This window comes from Nyctibius grandis, chromosome 2 (assembly GCF_013368605.1).
Source record: "Nyctibius grandis isolate bNycGra1 chromosome 2, bNycGra1.pri, whole genome shotgun sequence".
NCBI classification, from domain to species: Eukaryota; Metazoa; Chordata; class Aves; order Nyctibiiformes; family Nyctibiidae; genus Nyctibius; species Nyctibius grandis.
Genome location: NC_090659.1, coordinates 96,599,102 through 96,622,723, shown reverse-complemented (window position 1 = coordinate 96,622,723; position 23,622 = coordinate 96,599,102). Strand labels below are relative to the sequence as shown.

At 36.9% G+C, this 23,622-nt stretch overlaps 1 protein-coding gene across 2 annotated transcripts in view; it reads left to right on the top strand.

The window, feature by feature from the left end:
* The window catches only part of INTS6 (integrator complex subunit 6), a 46,540-nt gene extending 23,028 nt beyond the window's left edge, over positions 1 to 23,512 (top strand). The window contains exons 5-18 of one of the 2 annotated variants that reach the window (XM_068421163.1): positions 6,038 to 6,221; positions 7,237 to 7,362; positions 7,811 to 7,965; positions 10,875 to 11,027; positions 11,167 to 11,299; positions 11,813 to 11,907; positions 12,327 to 12,437; positions 14,075 to 14,290; positions 14,399 to 14,525; positions 15,798 to 15,940; positions 16,620 to 16,854; positions 17,590 to 17,961; positions 18,594 to 18,687; positions 23,057 to 23,512. In XM_068421163.1, the coding sequence (XP_068277264.1) occupies positions 6,038 to 6,221; positions 7,237 to 7,362; positions 7,811 to 7,965; positions 10,875 to 11,027; positions 11,167 to 11,299; positions 11,813 to 11,907; positions 12,327 to 12,437; positions 14,075 to 14,290; positions 14,399 to 14,525; positions 15,798 to 15,940; positions 16,620 to 16,854; positions 17,590 to 17,961; positions 18,594 to 18,687; positions 23,057 to 23,150 (2,238 nt within the window). In that variant the 3' untranslated portion in view covers positions 23,151 to 23,512. The remainder of the gene's footprint in view (positions 1 to 6,037; positions 6,222 to 7,236; positions 7,363 to 7,810; positions 7,966 to 10,874; positions 11,028 to 11,166; positions 11,300 to 11,812; positions 11,908 to 12,326; positions 12,438 to 14,074; positions 14,291 to 14,398; positions 14,526 to 15,797; positions 15,941 to 16,619; positions 16,855 to 17,589; positions 17,962 to 18,593; positions 18,688 to 23,056) is intronic. The other variant, XM_068421171.1, reaches the window with a different exon arrangement.
* Positions 23,513 to 23,622: the final 110 nt, after the last annotated feature.

Here is a 23,622-nt window from a genome sequence, read left to right as displayed (position 1 = left end):
CACCTTAGTCTTCACAAGAGGACATCTTCTTACAGTCAGGTAACCATTGGGTCACACATTCACATCTTTAAATTGTTGTAACTTATGTTGAGAAAATGGGTTTTCGGGTGGCAGCTTTAATCTACTAAATTTAGGCTTGGCTCATGAGTGGTGCTGACTGATAAGCGTGCGCTACGCCCAGAACTTTACTGTCATGATCATGACATTGGGCCAAATTTGACACTTACATGATTTGATGATTGTTAAACTATATTCTAGAGATGTAGAATCTGCTCTCCTAATGATAGTGAACTAATGGTTTCTTGGTAAATGAGCAAATTGAAAGGCATTGCCTTCTGGAGGAACTGAAAGTGACCACCGCTCTTACTTCCTGCAAGACAAAATGCAAGTTTCTTTGAGTGCTCTTCTGTATGTATTTACAGGGTATATATTTCATACGCAGCAGTGGATGTGATTTTTTTTCTCTTTTGCCATAGCTGTACAGGTAGCAACATCCTTAACACTATCAAAGAGCAGGGGAACAAAGCATCCAAGGGTGCTTCTGTCTTTCAGGGATGATCTTTTGCTTTTGTCAACACGTATCCTATTAATCAGAATTTTTTTTTTAGTGTAGCTTGAGCGCCCTTTACAGTTGTGTCTCAGGTTGGACATGCAGAAATGAAGCAGAGTTAATACAGTAACAGCACCCTGGAGATATGGAAGTCCATTGTTGCTCTTCTGTTCAATAACAAAGCTTTTTGGTCACTTTCAGATGTCTTTTTTGTTCTTTGGGTTTGACTTTGGAGAGGCTTTTCAGAGCTTGCGTTGGAAGTGATCGTATCCCACTGGCTATGACAACAGTGTTTTTACTTCCCGTGTAAAGTTCTTATGGACTAAGGCAGTATATTTTTAGTTCTTTTAAAACTTATGTACAAGAGAACTGACAGAACATTGTGCTTGGAAAGCCTGTGAAGCCAGCATGGAACCTGGAGGCAAGTTTTCACAAACCTTTGTCATTCAGATGAACATTTGCATTCATTCAGATGAACATTTGCATTCTTACCAGTGAAATCAGCTTTCTCACTATGGGAACGCTGTCATTTGCCCTAGTGTGAAGTAGTCAAGCTTAAACCCTGTTTCAGAGTTCTTGCTGAATTCCTCAGATGTCCTGTTCCTTTGTGGAATTCAATATGGGTTTTGCAGATAAAGAACCTTACCCAATCAGCACTACCTTGTCTCTGATGGATGTGGTTCCTCAGACTGAAGACAGAAATGATGCAGTCTATGCAATTATCATCTCCACCAGCAGAAGTTAATAGGATTTTCAGTCCTGTCCGTTCTGGCACTGACTTTAATGCACCAGTGCCAATGTACTGAAGAGTGCCAGCATCAGTTCTACATTCAGCATGGCATGTTGACCAGATTCTTCCCTGGATTCACTTGCCCTAGTCATAACTTGAGGAAGGGATGGGCTCAAACTGTTGGAATACCATTATTAATTATTGGTCTCATGCTATGGATTCCTCTTGGGGTGGCTTTCACTTCTGGCCTGATCCCTCAGATTTGGTCTTAGCCCTTTCCTGATCTTTCCTATAAGTGTGTAATTGCTTGAGGGGATTTCTCTTATTCCTCTTTATATTATGAAATAAAATGTCATACTTCTCCAGTTTTGCAGCTGCTATCTTCCCTTGTCTTCCTTCTACATACCCTCTGTTTTAAGAGGAAACGTTTGCAAGACTGAAACTGGGTTATCGACCAATTGATACATTCTGATGAATGATTATGCAAACAAAACGAATAAGAAATGCTTCTTGGCTTCTGTACATTGTTGTTCTTCTGATCTTCCAGTTATAAGACACTATTACAGGAGGAATCAGTCATTTTTTTGGCTTTTCATCCCAGAACTGTTCTGCATTGTCACATTGATCCCTTCCCAGGGCTGATCATCTTGCATCCCTGCTGTAATAACTAACAAGTAGCAATGTCCTCCTTACTTTCAAGAGTAATCAGGAACTGTAAATGCTCCATAATATTTTTAATCATAGTTCCTCCAACTAAAAATCTTGATTTCTTAACAAATTCTCCAAGAAATATAGGGCAGATCTCAGTAGATGTATGTTCCTGTCCTTCCTTGTCCATGTTATTCCTGTTAGCAGCAGTTGCCAGGTTCACAGCATTTGGCACTGAGCCCCAGAGCTCTTGACATGCAAATTCTGTGTAACTATCAGCTGAGTGTGCACTTGCTCATGGTTAACACTAGCATCAGAATGGCCAAGTATATCATGTCGTTGACATGGTGTGTCAGTTGACCTGGTGTCTCTCTGTGATCTTAAATTATTTCCTATGGAAGAACAATTTGTGGCTTTCTGTCTCTGTCATAACTGCGTATGATTGGATGGAAAAAGATAAGAAAACATAACGCTGTTGTTAACTCTTAAGTAGAGTTTCTCAGTCTATCAAGGGCTTGTTTTCTCAGCTGGGCTTGAATCTTGTTGCCCATCCTTAGTCCTTTAGTCCTCTAAGGATGAAATGCTACATTTGCTTGAAATGTTAGATGTGTGTTGTCTTTTTATGGGTATCAGAAAAGCCTGTAAGGAAGGTTACTTGCAGATAGGGTTTTTTTTTTAAAAGTTTTATTTTAGATAAAAAAAGACAAAGAAGTCAACTGTCTCTGGATATTTTTATTGAGCACTTAATTGTGTAACAACCTTCTATGAGGTTTCACAACATGGAGCTGCCTCTAATTACCTGGGTACTAAAGCTTAAGCAGTGCTAGTGCTGCTCATTGTAGTGTGTGATCCTGTATGTGCAGTCTTTTCCAGAAGTGCATTGCACTCTTTCACCAACTACCATGCCACTGCAGAGTTCTCTAATGCTGATTTAGCTTTTATACAGCCTAAGGTCTCTAGAATCCTCTGATGTTTTTTCAGGATTTCGGACTGTGTTGCTTCTTGAAATGTATGCAGAACCAAGGACTCAGAAAAAAACCCAGAAGATCTGCTCGCCGATAACAGGGTTCTTTAAGATCTCTTCAGTAAAAGGTTATCGTCCAACCCCTCTAGGTTCTTGAACATTTCAGTGGATTTAAAGGCAGGGAAGAGGGGCATAAGGAACACACTGCTATTTTATTGTAGCATTATGGCATTTGGGAACGGTGGGGTTTGTGTGTGCTTCTACAAACTAGTGTTGGGACAAAACAGCTGTTTTTTTTAGTACTAAGCTGGGAGGACACTTGTGTGTGATTATATATAGACAACATGTTGAAGACCATTGCTGGTGAATAGCCTCACTTTAAATTGTTCAGTCTATCTTTTTGTCAACAACTAATATGAAAGACAAAGAGGAAAAGATGTGCATGCCTTCATATTGAAAGATGCATGGGGAAAGAGAAATGAAATGCAAGATGTACATTTCTAGGCCTGTCTTATTTTCTACTAGGTACGCAGTTGCTATGGTAATACAGTACCAGTTAAAAAAAAAAAGTAACTGGAGGTGAGAAGACCAAGTTACTAATGCCTGTGGAGAATGAGGCCTGGTTTGAATCTGTAACTTCTCCAGTAACCTGGATGTTAAATTTAGCTGGAGTTAAAGTGTGGGAAAGAAAGGGAGGACATTTGATTGATGCTGATGGCTTTGTATGCCATCTTATGCTTTGAAAATGTTTTTGATAGTAATATGTATAATGCAATGGCCTGCTCCTGAGTACTGTTTGGTTTTGGGGTTCTCTCAAGCAGCTGAGCCAAAGAAAGGTTTTGTAGTTTGAGATAAACTGAACTCAAGATAGTGTTGGTGCAGGGTCAAATGGGATACTTATACATATAAATATATACATTAAAAAAATGTATATATGCTGCCTGAAGAAAACCAGTGCTGTTACTTAGGTATGTTTTGCATATGAAATGTACTCTTCAGAGCTAGTAAATCTTCTGTTCAGTCTGATCTAAGTAGGAAAGTTTGATGAATGGCGTTCTTTAGTAATAGCCCCAGGTGAGGACAGTGTAATGCTTGCAATTGAGTCCTCTTACAGTCAAGATTCTAGGCTGTTTACAAAGAATGTGGCCATTCTTTTAACTGAGTGTCCTTTGCCAGGCAGGCATTGCTGCTGACTGTTTGTGTGAAAAGGAGAAAGACATGCATGTGAATCAGTAATAAACCAGGTATATAGCTGAGTGCCCTTTGACCAATTTCACGTGAAACATTTGGGGGAAATAGTGCTCTCCTCACACATGCTCTCTGCTTGCATCAGCAAAAGCAGAAATTCAGGAGGAAGTGTCAGGTGCGCTGAAAAGTCCAGTGTTCTGATTCTGCTCACATGTTATGAGAGTGGGTTTGTCATGTTTGTTCCTGCCTTTGAGATTGTATCAATAAATTGTTTATTTTTCAAACACAAAGACATGTATTTTTCCCAATATGAAATGCTTGCAATTATGTGAGTAGAACTAGCAGAGGTTTCCAGTTTGGAAATCAGATTTAATGTTTTCAAGTTCATTTCTTCAAAACAAGCAAACAAAAAAACCTTTTTCAACAGCTTGTTCCAAACTCTTTAACTAACCATTATGAACAATTTGTTATGGGTGCTTTTGTGGACTTGCATCAAGTTTTGGCACAGACTGGTAGTTTCCTTTGCTAATGTAGAGTTGAGATTGAGAATTGGGATTTTTTGAATGCTGCATGAGAAGGAAAGTGTTTGAGAAACTGTTGCATTTGCTTCAGTTTTTGGGTTAACCCTTGTATTTGGCCAGGTAATGGAGCTGTTTGTGCCACTTGAGTGCTTTGGGGATTTTTTTTTCCCCTTTATGGCTGCAGTGCTCCAGATAAAATAAGAATTTTACTTGTAGTAAGTGGTATAATCAGCCAGTGATCTATCAAATTATTCTGAAATGTGTAGTTACTTGTTATAAGTCTAGTCTATCCGTTCAGGGCTTCTGTAGTTGAATGTTTTGATAAGCTTTTTTCCCAATAACGTCTGTGTGAGGTATCTGGATGCAAAAAGAGAGGCTAGAGTCTTCTGAATGCCTTGTGCTGCCCCATAGAAGCCAAAGCATTGATTTTTATTTTTTTTTTCTTGTTTCAGTTAACTGGTTATAAAACTGTTGCTAACCCTGGTAATTTTAGATGTTCTGTTAGTCTCTCTGGCTGTTGATATTAGTGGTTAATAAATAATGTCCTGAGCATTGCTGTATCTTTAGTGCAGCACGCTTGAAGCCTGAAACTTGATACTCTTTACTGTCTTTTCTGGGAATTAAAGCAAGAAGAAATTCTCCCATGTATTGTATGTCCCTGGATGGTATCTTCAATATTTTGAACTAAAACTTTTGTGTAGTTCTTCCCGACAGAGGCAACACAATGGCACACGGCAAGCAGTTCATCCTTGTACGGGTAGTTGTGGCTGTTGTTATCTATTACCTAAAAGTGAGAACTCATTTTGCATTTCAGTGTTGATTTTAATCTCTGCTTTTCACTTAAAGCACAGGCTTGGGTTTAGTTGTGGGATATACCCAAGTTATACAAAATCTCTGCCTTCTGATTCTATAGCAACTACCACATTAGTTCACTTGTTGAAGCTCAGTTATTTGGAGTAGGTGATCCTGGCAGCTAGATATTTTTGAGCAACTATACTCAAGTTATATTTCTTCTGCAGGAGTCTTAGGTTAACATTATCTTTTAATTTAGTTGTGCTTTTTATCTTGAAGAATTGAGGAAAAGACTGAGCTGAGAATGGGTCTGTTCTGCAGAAAATTATTTGAACAAAAGAACTCTGCAGTGAAGCAGTTCTTACTGCTGAAGGTCTAAAGAAAATATTCTGTTGATTCTGAAGTTTAGATCAGTTTTAAAAAGTGGTTGTTCCCACTTGGTTTGTAACTCTCAACTTTGTGCATCATGTTTGAAGTGTTGATTAGATTATGGGTGTCTTGCTTGTAATGTACAGTACCTGAATCAAATTATAAATATCTGTGGAGAGGCTATAAGTGTGTTTATATAGAGTGAATTGCCATCACTATGTAACCTGAATTTTTTTTAAGAAGCAGTGTGTTCACAGATTTAAATTCCTTTTCAGCTCCATTTACCCCTCAATTCCCCTCTGCCTGGAAGTGAGTTGACTAAGGAACCCTTTCGATGGGATCAGAGGTTATTTGCTTTGGTTCTCCGTTTGCCTGGTATTGCAGCACTGGAATCGGAGCAGATGACAGGGGTACCAGTGGATGACTCTGCAATCACACCTATGTGCGAAGTCACGGGAGGTGAGTGCCCTGGTTTCCTTTGACAAGTCAATACTTTTGAAAATGAAATTAGTTTAGCTCTATTAATCATGGATGTGTCGTGGAATAAGTATTTCTAAGTTCTTATATTACTTGTAAAAACTCAGAACTCCAGTATAATAAAACTAAAGACACTGCATTAAAGCTACAGACAATTTAATGTAACCTGTCTTAGAAGAGCGTGAATCTACTTTCTTTAGCAGTTGTTTAGAAGAGAAAACCTTACTTTTTTCTAATGCACCTTGGTATTGCAATTAGAAATTGTAAGAATTGAGTCTGTTCTGCAGTACAATTTTGCTAAATTCCTGTCATACTCTGATCTAAAGAAGCCAAAAGTGAAGGAGATGTTTTGGGTTGGTTTGGGTTTTTTTCCCTCCAGAGCATGCAGAATTTCTGCAATGCAGCGTGCATAATAATTCTGCAAAATTGATATTTTTCTCTCCGTCATAACTCGTATTCTTAATCTCTTAGAAATTTTATTGCAGATCAAACTCTGGCATTAATATTGTAACTTGTGTATAAAAGTTTTTTGATTACATCACATATTAAAAACATAATGATTCTTCTGATGCATCGGAGGGGATGTGACAGAAAACAAACAAAGGGATTTAAAAAGTGTTCCAAAAGGATTTGGTTCCACTCCTTTCTGACTGTAAAGTAGGCTATACTAACAGTGCTTTGACTGAAATTTGTGGACAGTTAAATGTTGATGTCTGTCACAAGGGGGAGCCCATTTTCCATGAATGCAACTGAGAATTTGAGTTAAAAGTCATTAAGGGGCTAAAACCCAAACATTTCCAGTGAGGTGCATGTAACACTATCACTGCTTCAATAGGCTGCCTTACTGCTTAAACAAAGAGGGAGTGTTCAGGAGAAGTTTTAAATCAGTGATCCATACATAAATCAATGTGTGTGGTGGGTAAATAGTTTTAAATGATGCAAGTTAAAATAAGGGCAGTAACACTGAACAACTTTAACCTCGACTGTTTCGTTCTAGGTCGATCATATTGTGTGTGCTCCCCAAGAATGCTGAATCAGTGTCTTGAGTCATTGGTGCAAAAGGTGCAAAGTGGAGTGGTAATAAATTTTGAAAAAGCTGGACCGGATCCCTCACCAATTGATGGTATGTGAGATTTTTTACACTGTGATATCAAATGGCAGGGATGACCATCAATATAATTTAGTGAACTTAGTGCCAAAACACTGTTGCAATTTAAAAGACATTACTACAAAAAGGACCTGCTACATCTGAAATTCTGCCGTACTTTTTCAAAATACTGGCTATAACTGCTAGACACTATGTAAAACCTCTACGTTTGGTCATATTACTCAGGTAGTCTTAAATGCAATTATTCACGTCATCCTGAGCATTCAATGCTTATTTGGTTTCTCATAGTTTCTGGGTTTTTGCAGAAATGCTTACTGACAACTATCTGCTGTTCTTAGAAATAATATTAATGGCAGGAAGAGCTTCCCTGGGGGTATAGTTCTTAAACTCTTCACAGAAATTGTTTAATAATCTTTTTGAGTTTTAACACTATTTTGACTCATAAAGCCTTTTTCTTCTGTAGATGGGCAAGTGGATATATCTAGACCCTTTGGACCCCAACCTTGGCACAGCTGTCACAAACTTATTTATGTCAGACCAAACCCTAAAACTGGGGTTCCTATAGGTCATTGGCCTGTTCCTGAATCCTTTTGGCCAGATCAAAATTCTCCAACGCTGGTACGTACCAAACGTAGATAAAGCAAAGGGTTTGTGCGTGGGTGAATGTTCTAGGATTTCCTATTCACTGATTTTTTAAAATCTTGAGAGATGTTCTTCATTGTAGCAACCGTAAAAGCAGTGTGACCCAAGAAGGAATGGCACGTGTAAAACTGTGTTGCAGTTATCTCGGATAAATTACCGATGAGCAAGTAATACTATGGGGTTTGCTTTTTAGTAACTTTGAAGCATTAAGAAACCACCTGTAACAGATTTATTTGTCAACCTAGTACCTGCATGTAGTGTTTCTGTTTGAACTATTAAACTATTAAAATATCAAACCAGAAATAAGGTGGCGCTTTGATAATAGACTATCAAATTCTACAGCCTCACAGATGGTATTATCAGAAGCTGGTATGATCTTCACAGTTTTGAATCTGTGTGATAGTTCTGTCTTCATTCTAGCAGGTGCCTCTAATTTCATCTGCTGTTGTTCAGTGTAGCCATACCTTCAATTTATCCCAAGTAGAGAAACTCACCTTGTTTTTTTAAATACTACCCACAGAATTAATTTTATTTGTTCTTTTTCATAAAAGAATGTATGCCACTGCCTTTTGTTTTGTCTGAGAACTAATCATTAGTATACTATAATGTATTTTTGTATTTCTGCTAATCTTTGAAAATCATTAAAGTAGAAATTATGCAGTTGTATAATTGTTCCCTACATTTCATGATGATTTGTATTGAATTTTTGTGGTTTTTTTTTAATCTGAAACTAGTGTGCTGACTAGCAGACTCATTGAACTTTTCATAAATTTTATCTCCTTTGTTTGAAAAATACATAAGGTCCTTTGAAATACAGGTTGTTGAGGAGTGATACAAGTATGAAATTTTAGTCATATTTACAGGTTTGATACTGCTGGTGTCTGTGGCCACATTCACTGAAGGATGTGGGTGCCCTTCTGAACTACAAAGCAAGCTAGCATGTGTGAATAAAAGTAAATCTTCTATAGTCGTTTAAAAAACAAAACATCATTGCCTACTGGATATTAAAAAGCTGCTCTGTAGGAAAACTGTCCTGTGTACTCCTTGTAACCACTATCAATGGCATATCTGCCTCCATTCACTGCATGGAGTCAGTACAGTTTGTCTGCTAGTGCAGATCTTGATTAAGATTGCCAAAACAGATCTTGCCAAGTGAAGAGTTGTTGATCTAAATCTGCAAAAAACATGAGGTTGACTTACCCAAATGGTGAGAAGATGAGAAAAAATTCTTCTCTCAGTTGTAGCCTGTATAGCTCTCATAACTGCATAAAGCAATGGATTATTGCATGTGCAGTTAAATTCCTGTTGACATCAATTGGAATTCCACATTGAACCTTCCTTATGCAATGTTGGGGAGCTAAGTTTGCTGATAGTGTTTCAAGACTTGTATTTCCTTACTGTTCTGAAAATATAGTGTTAAAACTTAGCATATGCTGTAACTCTTGTCTACTTAAGAGTCCATAGTTAGATATTTTTCTTTTCCTCCCTGTCACCTGATCCACAGTGGAGTTGTCTCAAACAGTCCTACCCCAACAACTGTTTCAGGTATTGTAGGTAATGATACTATCAAGGCTTTCTTAAATGTATATGAGTCTGCTAATAATTAATGTTGGCAGATCAACATGTGAATGGCTGCTTCCACTGCTCTGAGGTAAAAATAGTTCTGCTGTCCAGCCAAGGGTTATTGGACTTCTCAAGTCTTAGCATTCAACTTCTTTTGCAGCCTTTTTATTCCTAGTATAACTGCTTCATGGCTTGATCAAAAACTCCACTACAGCTGTTTATTGGAGGCATCTTCTTTGAAGAGAATTGCAGTCTCTTCAGTTGGTTGGGCCTCCTGTTTTGTGTGCGCTTGGACAGTACACCTTACTCAGAGTGGAGACACTCAAGGCAAGACCAGTTCTGTGGGCAGATAACGTTTGGGTGGTTCATCCTAAAAGGAAGAGGCTAGAGCTTGTAGATGTAGAAAAATTACTTTCAAGGTGAGGTGGTAGTAAAGTCCGAGAAACCTTGTGTTTCCCTAGTTCATCTTATGTATTTATTAGTTCCCTTCTTGTAAAGAGAGTAAATGGAAGGAGGCTTCCCAATTGAGCTCTTCCCCAGATTCTAGTGGCCTTGGAGGAGGCTCAGGGTAAGTATAAGAGCTTACGTTCCTCTCCTGAAAACCCTTCAGTGGAAAGCTTACAGCTCTGATTTTCATCACACACAAAAAATCAGCTTTCCCTTTCAGCAAAAGAAATTTCAAATATGTTGTTAACTTATACTTGAAAGTTGTGGCACAAAGGCCTTTTCCATGTGATTAATAAAATGATTAGAATCCAAACACTTAAATTGCTTGAATTGAAATAATTTTTTACAGGCTTACTTAAAATGTGAGTTCTTCTAAAGCTTCTTTTTTTCTGAATTCATGCTGCTCTTGGTCATTTTAATTCAGTTTGAATTTTGTAACTGTTAGATTTGCCAAGAAGGAAAAGTGCTGGAGGAAGTCAGCAAGTGCTAAAGTACAGAGCCTGCTTCTGTAAGGAATAAAAATGGGCATGCCTTAGAGCAGCACTGAAGATTTTTTTTTTTTGTCCACACTGGGATTTACTTCCATTTGCAGAGTTTTTGTGAATATGCAAGAAATTTTACTTGCATACCGTTCTAGACTTAATAGGTAAAATAATTTGCATTTATTTAGAAAGTGAGATTCCTTCAGATTTTAAGGCAGTGCTAATATCATAAATTAATTGTTTAGGTCTTATTAACAATAAATATGAATCCTGTATTGAATAGGCTCCTTAAATATGTCTGTTTTCAAAGAACCTGTATTACTTTACTTGTCATGCCACAATTGCATTTTAATCGTTGTGCAGACTTATTAACCGTGGAATGCTTATGTTTAGCCACCTCGCACATCTCATCCGGTGGTGAAATTCTCCTGTACTGACTGTGAACCGATGGTCATTGACAAACTGCCTTTTGATAAATACGAGTTAGAACCTTCACCACTGACCCAGTTTATCCTGGAAAGAAAATCTCCTCAGACCTGCTGGCCGGCAAGTAGAGTGCATGCTGAATTGAAGTTATTTCTAGAATGCTGTTTTTCGTAAACTTTATTCTATAATCAAAATAGGATGTAAAATTTCAGCACACAATATTTTGGATTTACATACAATATAATGTGTTTTATTGCAGGTATATGTGAGCAATAGTGCAAAATACAGTGAACTTGGTCATCCTTTTGGTTACTTGAAAGCTAGTACAGCGCTGAATTGTGTGAATTTATTTGTGATGCCTTACAATTATCCAGTTCTCCTTCCACTGCTAGGTAAATACCACTTCATAAACATTTTCTTAGGTGGTAGGCATTGAAAAATTGATCTCATCTAAATAGATTACTGCAATTAATGCCAGTATTAATCACACACCTGTAGAAAGGTAGAATGTTGAGCAATGTATTTGTCATCAGTAACTTGTTTCACTTGTCACCAATTGGCTGACCTTCAGGACTCAGACTCAATGTGTAAGATGATTTACTTAATCATCATTCATTCAGATATGTTTCGGTCTCACTTCTTTCGTTATTTTAGGAGCCATTTTTCCCAATCTGTTGTTTCAATTACCAATTCAATTTGATAAATAATTTATCAGGTTCCATCTTTTGGCTGCAGCATTAATCTTGTGTGTGTGTATTTAGTTTAGTTTGTATATATGTTAAAATACGTATATTAATTTAAGCATTGAGGAATTGGTATTTCTTAGTTTCTTTTATTAGAAAACAAGATGCAATGCTGTCTAGACATGCCTTTAATTTTGTCTCTTGTCTTTTTATAACCATCAGATGACTTTTTTAAAGTACACAAGGCAAAGCCTACATTGAAATGGCGACAGGCATTTGAAAACTATTTGAAGACAATGCCTCCTTATTATCTTGGGGTAAGTCGGTTTACTGTGTTAAAATTTCCATTTTATTATGTAACTATAGTTATCTTTCCACTATGAGTGTATTCACTATTTCAAGTAGAATATGTATTAATTTAAGAGAGAATAGCTAAACTTCATGCATAATGATACTTACTGTTTTCACTGGAGTCTTGTAGAAGGCTTGAGACCTGAACGTTATGAAAATTTCTTGAGCTGTGACTCATATATGAATGATATCTCTGTTAATAATTGATTCTGTATGAATGTAACAATGCTTTAAAACAACAAAAAATGTTGCCATGAAAGTCTGTTTTTCTTCTTTTCTAACTTTGAGGACCTCAGGTTCTATTTGAAATGGATATAGTTAGTTGAAGTATGTGTACAACACTTATAATGTTTAATATGACTATACAATATATTCCCTGTTTCAGCCTTTGAAGAAAGCTGTGAGAATGATGGGAGCACCAAACCTTATAGCTGACAATGTGGAATATGGACTTAGTTACAGTGTCATTTCATATCTCAAAAAGTTGAGTCAGCAGGTAATGTTAAAGCAAAAGAGCAGTAAAAACTTATTCTAATATCAGGATAATCTTAAAACACTCAAGTTCAATGGCTTTGAAGGAAAAAAGCAGTAAGATCAAGTTAATACCTTCCTATAAGCAATTAGCAAAAAAGCATTTTGGTTTTTTGAATTGAAGGAAAACGTGACACTTAAATATAGACTTTATAGACTGGACTATAAAGATAGATATGGAGGTACAAATTGAGATTATTTTTTTTAATTTAAGGAGCATTTTTGCTTGTACAGACAGTAACATACTTTTGTCCAAAAGAAAACATGTTGTCTTACATTAGATATTAAAGATGTTCTAGCATTTTTTCAGAAAATAGATATTTGTAGTTTTGTGCATCTGAATCAGAAAGTGTTGTTTCTTTGGCTTGTGAAATGAAATGGAAAGTGTTCAGTAAATATAAAGTAAACTGACATAATTCAGAATCTCAAATAAGGGTACAGGCATAGAAGTGGCAAGTGACCTTTTGAAATTGTTAACTATGTTCAGAATAGTGACTGTGTCTTTGACTAGTCTCCTGCACCAGCTAAAGCATTTCTGCCCTGCTACCTCCGTTTTTATTTTGTTGAACAGTGCATGTTAAGATTACTTGTTCAAGATAATAAAATAATGCAGTAGGCTTGAAACTTCAAGAAACAGTAGAGCAGGTACTTGTAACTTAGCTAATGAGTTCTTAGTGACCAGATTTTTCTTAAAAACATTAATATAAATGATTATTTGATGAAGCAAACCTCTTGAAGTTTACAGTATATCCTATTAAATCATAGTCATATTGCTCAGTATTCTGTGAACTAATCTCTCAACCTAGACATCTTAGACTCCTAAAATGTAATGTCATGCACTGCAAATTGTACTTAAAGCTTTTCTAACTTCTGAAAGGCTCTGCCAGTAGAGACTCAGTATTCTTAATAAGTATGTATTCAGATTTTGAATAGTCTACAAATCTATGTGAAACTGCAAAAACAACATTGGGAGGTGTATTACTAAATTACTTTCAGCTCTTTGTTCAATTGTATTCTGCCAAAAAGCTGGTGTTTCTGAACATGTTTAGTTTTGGTACAAATCTAACATAGTATTAGGTGTTAGGGCTGTCTAGTCAAACAGAATCAGGTATTATCATGTATTTCATATTTATTAACATTATGACTATTTGTATTGAGCTTTTAAAAAGTTGATACCATTGTGTGACTGATCACAACTATAGTTGTGGGAGAATCAGTCTTTTGAGAGTTATAGTGTTTAGCTGTTATCGTAGAAAACAGTCTATATGAGTATAGGTAGATTTGCAGAGAATTACTAGTCAAATTATGGCATTTTATGAAAATAAAAGCATTGCATGCATATTGGTGCTTAGATACCATAATGGGCAGCTGAGGAGAAATATGCAGAAGACCTAGGCACAAACTGTTCACTATATTTAAAATTGTAGTAAGCATTAAGTGATTATGTATTAAGCACTCCTTAAGCACTCATCCTGGTTATGGTCGTCATGGTGTATTAGCACATTGTTGAATCTTCTAGATAGGAATTTAAAATGAATAAGTCTGACTAATCCTTTTAAGAGCATATTGTCAATTTTATTTATTTATTTATTTCAAATTAAGGCCAAAATAGAGTCCGATAGAGTCATTGGCTCTGTAGGCAAAAAGGTAGCGCAAGAGACTGGAATTAAGGTCAGAAGCAGATCACACAACCTGTCTATGGCACATAGGAACGATTTTCAACATCTGCTACAGGGGATTACTGGGGAAATTCCTCATAGACCTCTAGACCTCAATATGAAGGAGTATGCTGGGTTCCAAATAGCTTTGCTGAATAAGGTAAGCACCACTGTGTGTAATGTTGTTATTTTCAATATACTTCCATTGAAATGCTAGATATTGTTTCATATGTGGTATTAATTGGAACTTTATTTACTGGAACCATAGGATTTGAAACCTCAGACTTTTAGAAATGCTTATGACATACCCAGAAGAAATCTTTTGGATCAGTTAACACGAATGAGATCTAATTTACTGAAGAGTACTCGCAAGTTCCTCAAAGGACAAGATGAAGGTTAGATAACAGTTTATTTTTTGCCTACCGTGATATGATAGGTACTAAAAAAGTGAAGACTGTAACAAATAGTGTAGTCCTTTAAAACTTAGTGGATGTTTGATACTGCTGTTAAACTGCATGTTTTGTTAGATTTTTTTCCTTAAGTAACTTACTGGAAGAAAAAACAGTGAGGATAGAGAAGATGCAGATTCACTGCTCTGTCCTTTAGCCCATATGAGGAGACTTGGGCTTTCGCATAAGATTCTTTGTTCACTGTTCCCAACTTTTGTGATATATCTGAGAGAAAAATCACAGGGCAGTTCTGAACATTACGATCTGTCTCCATAGAAGTGGATTGTGAGCAGTGGAAAAGTAAGCTTGCGCACTGGCTGCTGCCAGTGTGATACTTTTGCCCTTTAGACCAACAGCAAATAGTTGAGTAGTGTGCTAATTTATTCCTTTACCTTTCTGCTGTGTCTTCTGGCACTGCTTTATGGCATCCAACAAGCCAGAAGATGATGAAATAAGTGGAGAAAATGAGAAGGGCAATGCAAGTGAAAGTGCATGTTACGTTAGTCCTGCCACTACTTAGGTGAGATTAACATCTGTGATCAAGTGATAATGTAATGTGGAATGTAGAGAAGTTGTTCTTTGGGGAGTGGGTTAAACCATGTAAAAACTAATGTTAGGGTTTTTTTCTGCTATTTCTGCTAGCATATGTTTTGCTTGATCAAAGGCTTGGCAACTTTTAACAAGTCTAGAATCACGTCCTATGGATTTTAAGAATTTGTTTGTTCCAGTGGTCAAAAATCACCATTGCTTTGGGAGAATGCTAGTCTCAACAATTAAATTTTGAGTGGCTAAAATTGGATAGAGTTATGTCAAAGCTGTATGCAGCATGGCATTACTACTTAGCATTAATGCAGCTTTTATTTGTAGTAATGTTTTAGTTACACTTTGTTCCCAATCTCAGTTTTTTCACCCATCTACTCTGTTGAAATATTATGGGACACATTGGAAAACTGACATGCATGCATGACAACTATTGCTTTTTTCCCTGTCGTAATGATAAATACACAAGACACATACTGATTCATTTAAGCAAGTTTCCTGTACTCAGAACACGATGTTAAAAATACCAGTTAGGCAAGAATAATGGTGAGTTTTGCACATCTGTTTTGTTAATGCATTTGATAAAAGAACTGAAAACTGGAGGTGTGAAGTGGGTATAGACTAAATTCTCATAAGGTGAGCAGTATCATATATTAATAAACCCTTCTGTTATGATAGATCAAGTTCACAGTGTACCTATATCACAAATGGGAAACTACCAGGAGTATCTAAAACAAATACCTTCTCCACTCCGAGAACTTGATCCTGATCAACCACGAAGGCTTCATACATTTGGCAATCCATTCAAATTGGACAAAAAGGTGACTTTTCTGTAAAGCTTTTTAAAAAATGTACTGTTGTGAGTGTGTGCACTGCTGATTAGACCATTCAAAGAGCAATGTATTGGAGAAACACTTTCAAGTATTTGGAAAAGTACTGCTTACAAGAAAGTGTCTGAGATGTTTTTCCATCAGTAGTATCCTATGGAGGGCATTTGTTATTGGAAAACCAGTATTATGCCTCTGAATTGTATTGTAAATGAAATGCATTTGTCACTGTAGTATAGCTAATACCTAATCATGCTTCCATTACCAAACTTGCCCTGTAAAAAGCTTCCTGTAACTTTGAGAGCATGGACTCTCCCTTTTGTCCAAATCTGTCTTGGACTTGACCAAATTACTAATGTCATTTAGAGCTCTTCTAAAATGTTTCGGTCACTTTGCAATTACTGAAAAGGAAGTTTGACAGCCCACTCAGTTGTCTTACTTGGCAGACTGTTGGATAAGTGCCTTAATCACATGTATTTAGTCTAGGAAGGATTTGATATGGTTTTCCCGTATTAGTTTGGTCGACATTTGAGAATTCAGTACATAATGGCATGTTGTATATAGTTGCCTTATACGTGGTAAACATCATCATAACCTCAAAGCATTCATTGTATTTTATATTATGTGTTTTGGGTTTAAAGTTTAAGAATTCTTCCCATTAAATTAATTACAGGGAATGATGATAGATGAAGCAGATGAATTTGTATCAGGACCTCAAAATAAACATAAAAGACCTGGAGAACCAAATATGCAAGGGGTTCCAAAAAGACGACGTTGTATGTCCCCCCTGCTCAGAGGTCGACCGCAAACTCCTCCAGTTGTGAATAACCACATTGGAGGAAAAGGGCCACCAACACCAATCACACAAGCACAGCCTGATCTTGTTAAACCTATCCCTATTCACAAAAGTAAGTGAATCTTCATCATCTTTAGAGAGTTTGCTTTTTAATTTATGCAAAAAACTTGTTTATGTAGAAACACCATTGGCTGATTTCCCAAATATGGCAATTTTATCCCTCATTTTTGAAAATGAAATATTTCAGTGTACATCTGGGGTTAGTTACAGAAAGAGTTAACATAATCCTTCAGATGGAAGTCTCTTTCATATGAACTTCCCAGTATAAACACTGTATTTCCTGTATTAAATGAGGAGACAATGTAAACAGTCAGAAGGATGTTTTTCCTTGGGAATTCAGATGCTCCAAAAGTATCACAACGTGAAGTTAATTTGAATTTTGCTGTAGTGCAGTGAATTCACTTCCCTTAGTGTGGAGCTGAGGTGCTGTGTAACAGTCTTGCTCACTGTTCAGCACTACAGTAAACTTTGTAAGTTCAATTTAATGGGAAAAGACAACCATGTCATAAAAGCACATTTTACAGGTGCTTTTTCTTTTGTTGGTGGTCTATATAGCAATTTCCCTTTTCATATAAAGAATATACCTGTGACGTTTTTTAAGCCACTAATTGCCAGGAGATATAGTAATGTGCTCAGCGTTACAACCCACAAACATGTTTTCTTATGCCTGGCATGTACAGGACTGGAGCATAGCGTTACCAGAGTTTAATACTGAGCTGACTCATTGACTTGTATCAAATGATAAAGAATGTGAAACTGGTGTAACTGTAATCTTTGCTTTTTTCAGCATCAGAAACAAATAATGAGGTTACAATGGATGATGTGGTTGAGAATCATGTTACAGACCCACTTTCATCAGATGTTTTCCCAAATACTGTGGATTCAGAGTTTTCAATGTCCTCTTCTCCATTCAATTTATTGGATCGACCAGCAGCTCATACAGAGGGTGTAGACCATGAACATTTAGGGAATAACTTGAATGTTGATGGGTTTTTGGAGAATCATGAGGAATCAGGCAGTAAAGAACAAAGTACCGAAGAGAACTTGCCAATGTCTTCACCCAGCAAAGGGAAAAAAACAGTGCATTGCAGAAGTTCCAGAGAGATTAATATAGAGCTAAGAGCACAAATTATGAAAGAGATCCGAAAACCAGGAAGAAGTAAGTATACCAGAACTCTCTTTCAGATGATTGGCGTGAGAGCTAGACAAAGAATTCATTTTAGATTGCTATTTTAGAAACATACTGAACTATGAGACTGAAGCAAAATATATTTAAAGCTGAAAAAAATTGTTTTAAAACTTCTGCTAAGAACTTCCTGGATGAGTGATTAAAACATCGCTATACCTATCAATGTTCATGAAAGTAATGGTTTTTATATTATCAGTATTAGAATTAGCTTTTTAGGTATTCTAGTAATATCCTAAACTGCAGTATCCTGTGTTTTTTTAATGTTAGTCTTCATTATACAGTATGTTATTGCTACAGGCCTGGTTGATGGAGATATATCCTAAAAGCTTACAAAAATGGAATGAAATTTGTTGCATTTCGCTCAGATTTCGCTCAGATTTCGCTCAGATTTCGCTCAGATTTCGCTCAGATTTCGCTCAGATTTCGCTCAGATTTCGCTCAGATTTCGCTCAGATTTCGCTCAGATTTCGCTCAGATTTCGCTCAGATTTCGCTCAGATTTCGCTCAGATTTCACTCAGATTTCACTCAGATCTATTATAACAGATATCTGGATAGGCATTTCTTAAGTAACTGTGATTTTGCTCTTTTCTTTATCTTTAAGAATATGAAAGAATCTTCTTTTTACTGAAGCATGTACAAGGAAGCTTACAAACCCGACTGGTATTTTTACAAAATGTTATTAAAGAAGCTTCAAGGTAGGTAACAGAATTGTATTAGTCTTATAAAACTACACCATGCACTGCCGTACATAACTGCTTGACAACCATGCAAGTCTTTGTTTGAAACTTGCCACACGTTACTTTTCACTGCAAGTAAACAATTCCCTGGAAAAAAACAGAAACGCATAAACTTCTGATGATGTGTGTTGTTTGCACAAGCTTACCTTTTTGCCTCACGTTTTGTCTTTAAAATCTTAGCAGCTGTAACTGCCAAATCACCATAAATGTAGATGGGCAATGGTACAGGAAGAGAAGGTAACTTTAGAAAGTCATCCAAGTTCCAAAGTTCAAGTGTGAGTGTACTGGTAACTTGAAAAACTGATGGAACTGCGTATTACTGTGAATTAGGCTTTCAGAAACAGTTGAAATTCATTATTCTGCATCAACTCAAAATCTTATCCTAAAAATAGTACTGAGATCCAGGTATGCTCCATAAGGATATGTCTCTGCTCTTGACTTTTATTTCTTTCAGAGATATTGTAGTCCTGTCTGAGGCTGTGGAAATAAGAGGTAGTTTGTCACTGGAGTAGAGAGAATTTCTGAGGATTTAAACCCCATATAGTTAATCCAGGTAGAAACTGTTCCTTACAGCATCCTTAGACTGGCCATACTTGCTTAGCCTTCTACAAGTTTACGAAGAGGAAAGAAAGCAGAAACATGTAATTATGATTGGAACCAACAGTGTTTGAGTTGAAGTGAACTACCAATTCCAGCATCTTGCTTGGTTCACAAATATAACTTTGAGGCTTATTTCAGAAGCCTCAAAGAATAGTTCATTTTTTGCTCTAATCTGTTTTTGTAGTAGTCAACTTTTTTCCTGTGGCATTATTAAACAAATTTTATGATTAAATAAAAATCAAAGTAATTTTTGGATAAAACCATGCTGAGATTTTAAGGTACACTGAACATTGGACATTCATACAGCTCCTCTAGCCTTCTACTGCCAGCACAGTGGGGCATGTGGTTTTATATAGATCATGTTTTTCTATAGCAACAATTACTTTATCATGCTTTTGCTTGATCTGTCTTTATTGTTATATCACCTGTAAGAGTTGTTGCGTAGCCTGTAGATTATACATGCTTCCTCACTGCCTCAGCACACCAAAACAATATTGTTGCTCCTGGAGTCCATGGCAGCCCTTAGTGGGCTTGGAATAGTTGGGCCTCTAAAATTAGGCTCTTTAGATCATCTGTAATTCTCTTTTCTGTTGGACAGCCTCTCTATTCCAGTTATCTTGAGTTGAGTCCCTACAAAATTTGGCAGTAGTTGAGTGTTGCTGTTGGAAGCATCTGAATTAAATCCTGTCTCTCACCATAGCCAACAGTTTTCTGTATCTGCTGGTGGGGCAAGTTGGCAATTTCGTTTTTCTTGACTGTTGTTAAAGTTTAATTTTTATTGGTTTGAGTGTAGGAACAACTTAATCTCTCTCCTTCCTCTCTCTCCTAGGACAGATATTTATATTATGGTGATTTTATCCACCTGGATAGCACTGCCTGCAATCCCTGTGCAGTTCTCTGCTTCTTTCCTTATCCAGGCAAGCTATCACATTTAACCAAGGTTCCCTGCTCCCTTCAGAAACATCTCTAGGCTCTCCAGAGTTGTCAAGATAGTATTGTTTTGTTAACTAATAGCTGACCTTTGCAATGCTATGGAATGCAATTCAAATTTGGGATCCCTCCAAGGAGCTCTGACTCTGAACACAGACTTAAGAAAGATCTTGAGCATTTCAGCAAGAAAGTATGTGTTTGAAAACAGTCCCCATTCAATTCCAGAGGTTAATCCACTAGGCAGTTGTGAGGGGAGAGGAAGATTTCTAAAACAATCTACAGTTTTCAGCTTCCTTTGGAAACCAACTGCCCCACCGCTCCTCTTCTGATAGCAGAAATCTATCACTTTTGAGAGGCAGAAATCAAGATGAGGTAGATAATGGATTTTTTTTTCTTCCAGTCAATCATAAAAATATTAAGGACAAGGAGACACCACACCTTAATTTCAAATTCTTGGCTGTTTCTATTCTGACAGAGACTTTTCTTATGCTTAGTGATACACATTTGGCTCAGCCTGGGTGGGGGTAGTATTAGTGCTTACAAGGAGTCCTTAATGAACACCAGATATGACTTCCGAATAGATGTCTATAACTTTGGATGCACAAAATGAAGAGTTATTTAGGAAAGGGCTAAAAGAAATTAGCCTATGTAGTGGAGAGGTCTTCAGTATTTCTGGACTTGGCATAGCAATCCATTTATGGTCCTAGAACTTAACTATAAGTGTTTTTTTTTGTTCTCTACTAAATAGTCTAAAGCAAAAGCTGACAAAACACAGATCAACATTATCCAAATCAACCAACTTCTCAGTATGAGAAATTCCCTTTTATTTTTTTTCCAAATTAAGAGCTTTAAGCTACTAATACACATAGCAAAGCCCAAAGTGTGTACCTAGACAACATGCTGAGCAATACTCACTTGTGATAGAAGTGCTGGCAAGAATTAATACAACCAATTTAAAAATAATAATGATGCTTTATGCTCAATAGCTGGAACTACTCCAGGAAGTTTTATTATTAAGGGTGCTAAGAGTGAACAGTTGAATTAGAGTCAATGCTTAATTCTGTTACGTAAAATATTAGTTAATGTGGTAAATTGTTCCTGTTGCCTTGAAAAAAATTGTTAGCTGTAGGGTTCATCATTTGGAAAAGAACTTTGTGAGATGCGCTGAAGGGCTTGACATAGTGCTTTGTAAACCTGAATTCTTGTGCCGATAGTAATGTGAAAATAGTTAGCAGTGTGTTTTTTCCCCACCTTCCACCAGGTTTTAAGTTTCTAGGAAATGTCTGGTGTTAACTTGTACAGCTGCTTCAGAGGGGCTTGAAGGTATTCTGGAAAGTAACATTGCCCAGTCACTTGCACAGAATATGAACATGTTGAATTTTCACTATGATTGTATTTAGTTAAGCATTTTGCTGTTAGCTTAAATAATTTGAATTTTACCAGAGGGAATGAGAAGGAATAATTATCTATTTCCCAGGTTAATACTTTTCGACAAGCAGGGTTGTTGTGAAAGCAATGAGGAAGAATGGAGGGGAAGCAGTACTTGAAGTGTGGGGGTCAGGTTAGACGTTAGGAAGCATTTCTTCTCAGAAAGGGTCATTAGACATTGGAACGGGCTGCCCAGGGAGGTGGTGGAATCACCATCTCTGGATGTGTTTAAGAAAAGACTGGACATGGCACTTAGTGCCATGGTCTAGTTGACATGGTGGTGTCAGGGCAATGGTTGGACTCGATGAGCCCAGAGGTCTCTTCCAACCTGATTGATTCTGTGGGGTTACTGAGGAGAACTGTGATGAGAAGGACGAGTAAGGGCCCAGAGCATGGGTATTCAACAAGGCAGTAAGTGGTTGGGAATGGGTGCTTGTTTCCTCATAGTCAAGCTGGGATTGTGGGGAAAGTCTGTGGTCTGGGAATTAGGGCAGATGCCATGTTTCTGTGAGCCAAGAACACGGACCGGGAGTCCAGGCTGAGACTAGAGGCTTTTCCAGGGTTTAATAAGGTCATAGGACTGAACTTGATGTATAGTTCAGAGTAGTACTGAGTTGAGAAAGCGTGTGATCTTTTCATTGCTGCTTATCTTTGAGTATGCATACGGCTGCCAAAGTACCAATCAGAAGTGGCTTATCAGATGCAGAAATGTCGTAAGGGGGAGGGCTATCTGGAAACAGCAAGGAGCTCTGTGCGCCAAGGCAGGGGTGTAAGCAAAGGTGACAAAATGGTCTACTGTTCAAATTTATGTAATCAATATGAAATAGAACTGCAGAGACTCCAGGTATGGATTACGTCTGTATTTTCTTTAATTTCTTTCTCAAACTTTTAATTTGTATTTTTCTTGTCAGAAAATCTGCACTGTGTAATGGCTATTCTTTCACCAGTACCAACTTCACTAAACTTTTGTGAATGCACCATGAAGGCATGCATATAATCCCTAAAAGCTGTTGCCAGCTTTAGGATTATAGTTCTTTCAGTGTATATTTTGTTTCTGTACTTCAGAACTTTACTTCTGGAAGCAGCAACTCTCTTTTTCCTTGCTTTTTGAGGGCCGAGTGACGTCCAGCAACATGCTAGAATAGACTTCAGTAAGCATAGTTTTGTATTCTCTCATTAAATGGAAAAGCAAGTTAGTAGTTTACCAGGACTTTAGGAGATGGCGTATATAAATATGAGGTATATATAACCTCATCATGCACTGGACCTAAAATAATAACTGAAGTTTCCAGGGTACAGTAAAAGTTTTGTGAACGACAGTTCATGTATTACTGTGTGCATCCATTATTATGCTTTCTTTTAAATACAGGTTTAAAAAACGAATGCTGATAGAACAGCTTGAGAGTTTTCTGGAAGAAATCCATCGCAGATCCAATCAGGTCAACCATATCAACAGCATCTAAGAAACACTGCACACAAGAGAAAGCCACAGCAGGGTACTGCTGTCCTTACTTGCATTCATTTTTGACATGCACTCTTATCTCAAGTTCCTATACCTGAAAAAAATGAGAAGCTGCTCTGTAAAATGATGAGAAAAGTATCCATCATCTTTTTTTTTTCTTCACTTCTGTTATTTTTGTAATGTGAAAAATATCACAGAAACATTTTTATTTAACTGAATGGAGAACTTCTTGCTTGTAATGGACTTAAGTGTCACTTTCCCTCAGGTTCTATTTTTCTTAATCCAACCTTCAAAACTATCACCTCTTAAGGTTGAACTTTGCCAAAAAGTTGCTTTGTAATTTTCAAAAAAAAAAAAAAAAAGCACATACATTAAACAAGGTAATGTTTTGTATATACAGTTATTTTGGATATATTATTGTAAGTTGTATAAATGTATTTTGAAAAATATTTAAGAGAAGCACTTTTGTTATT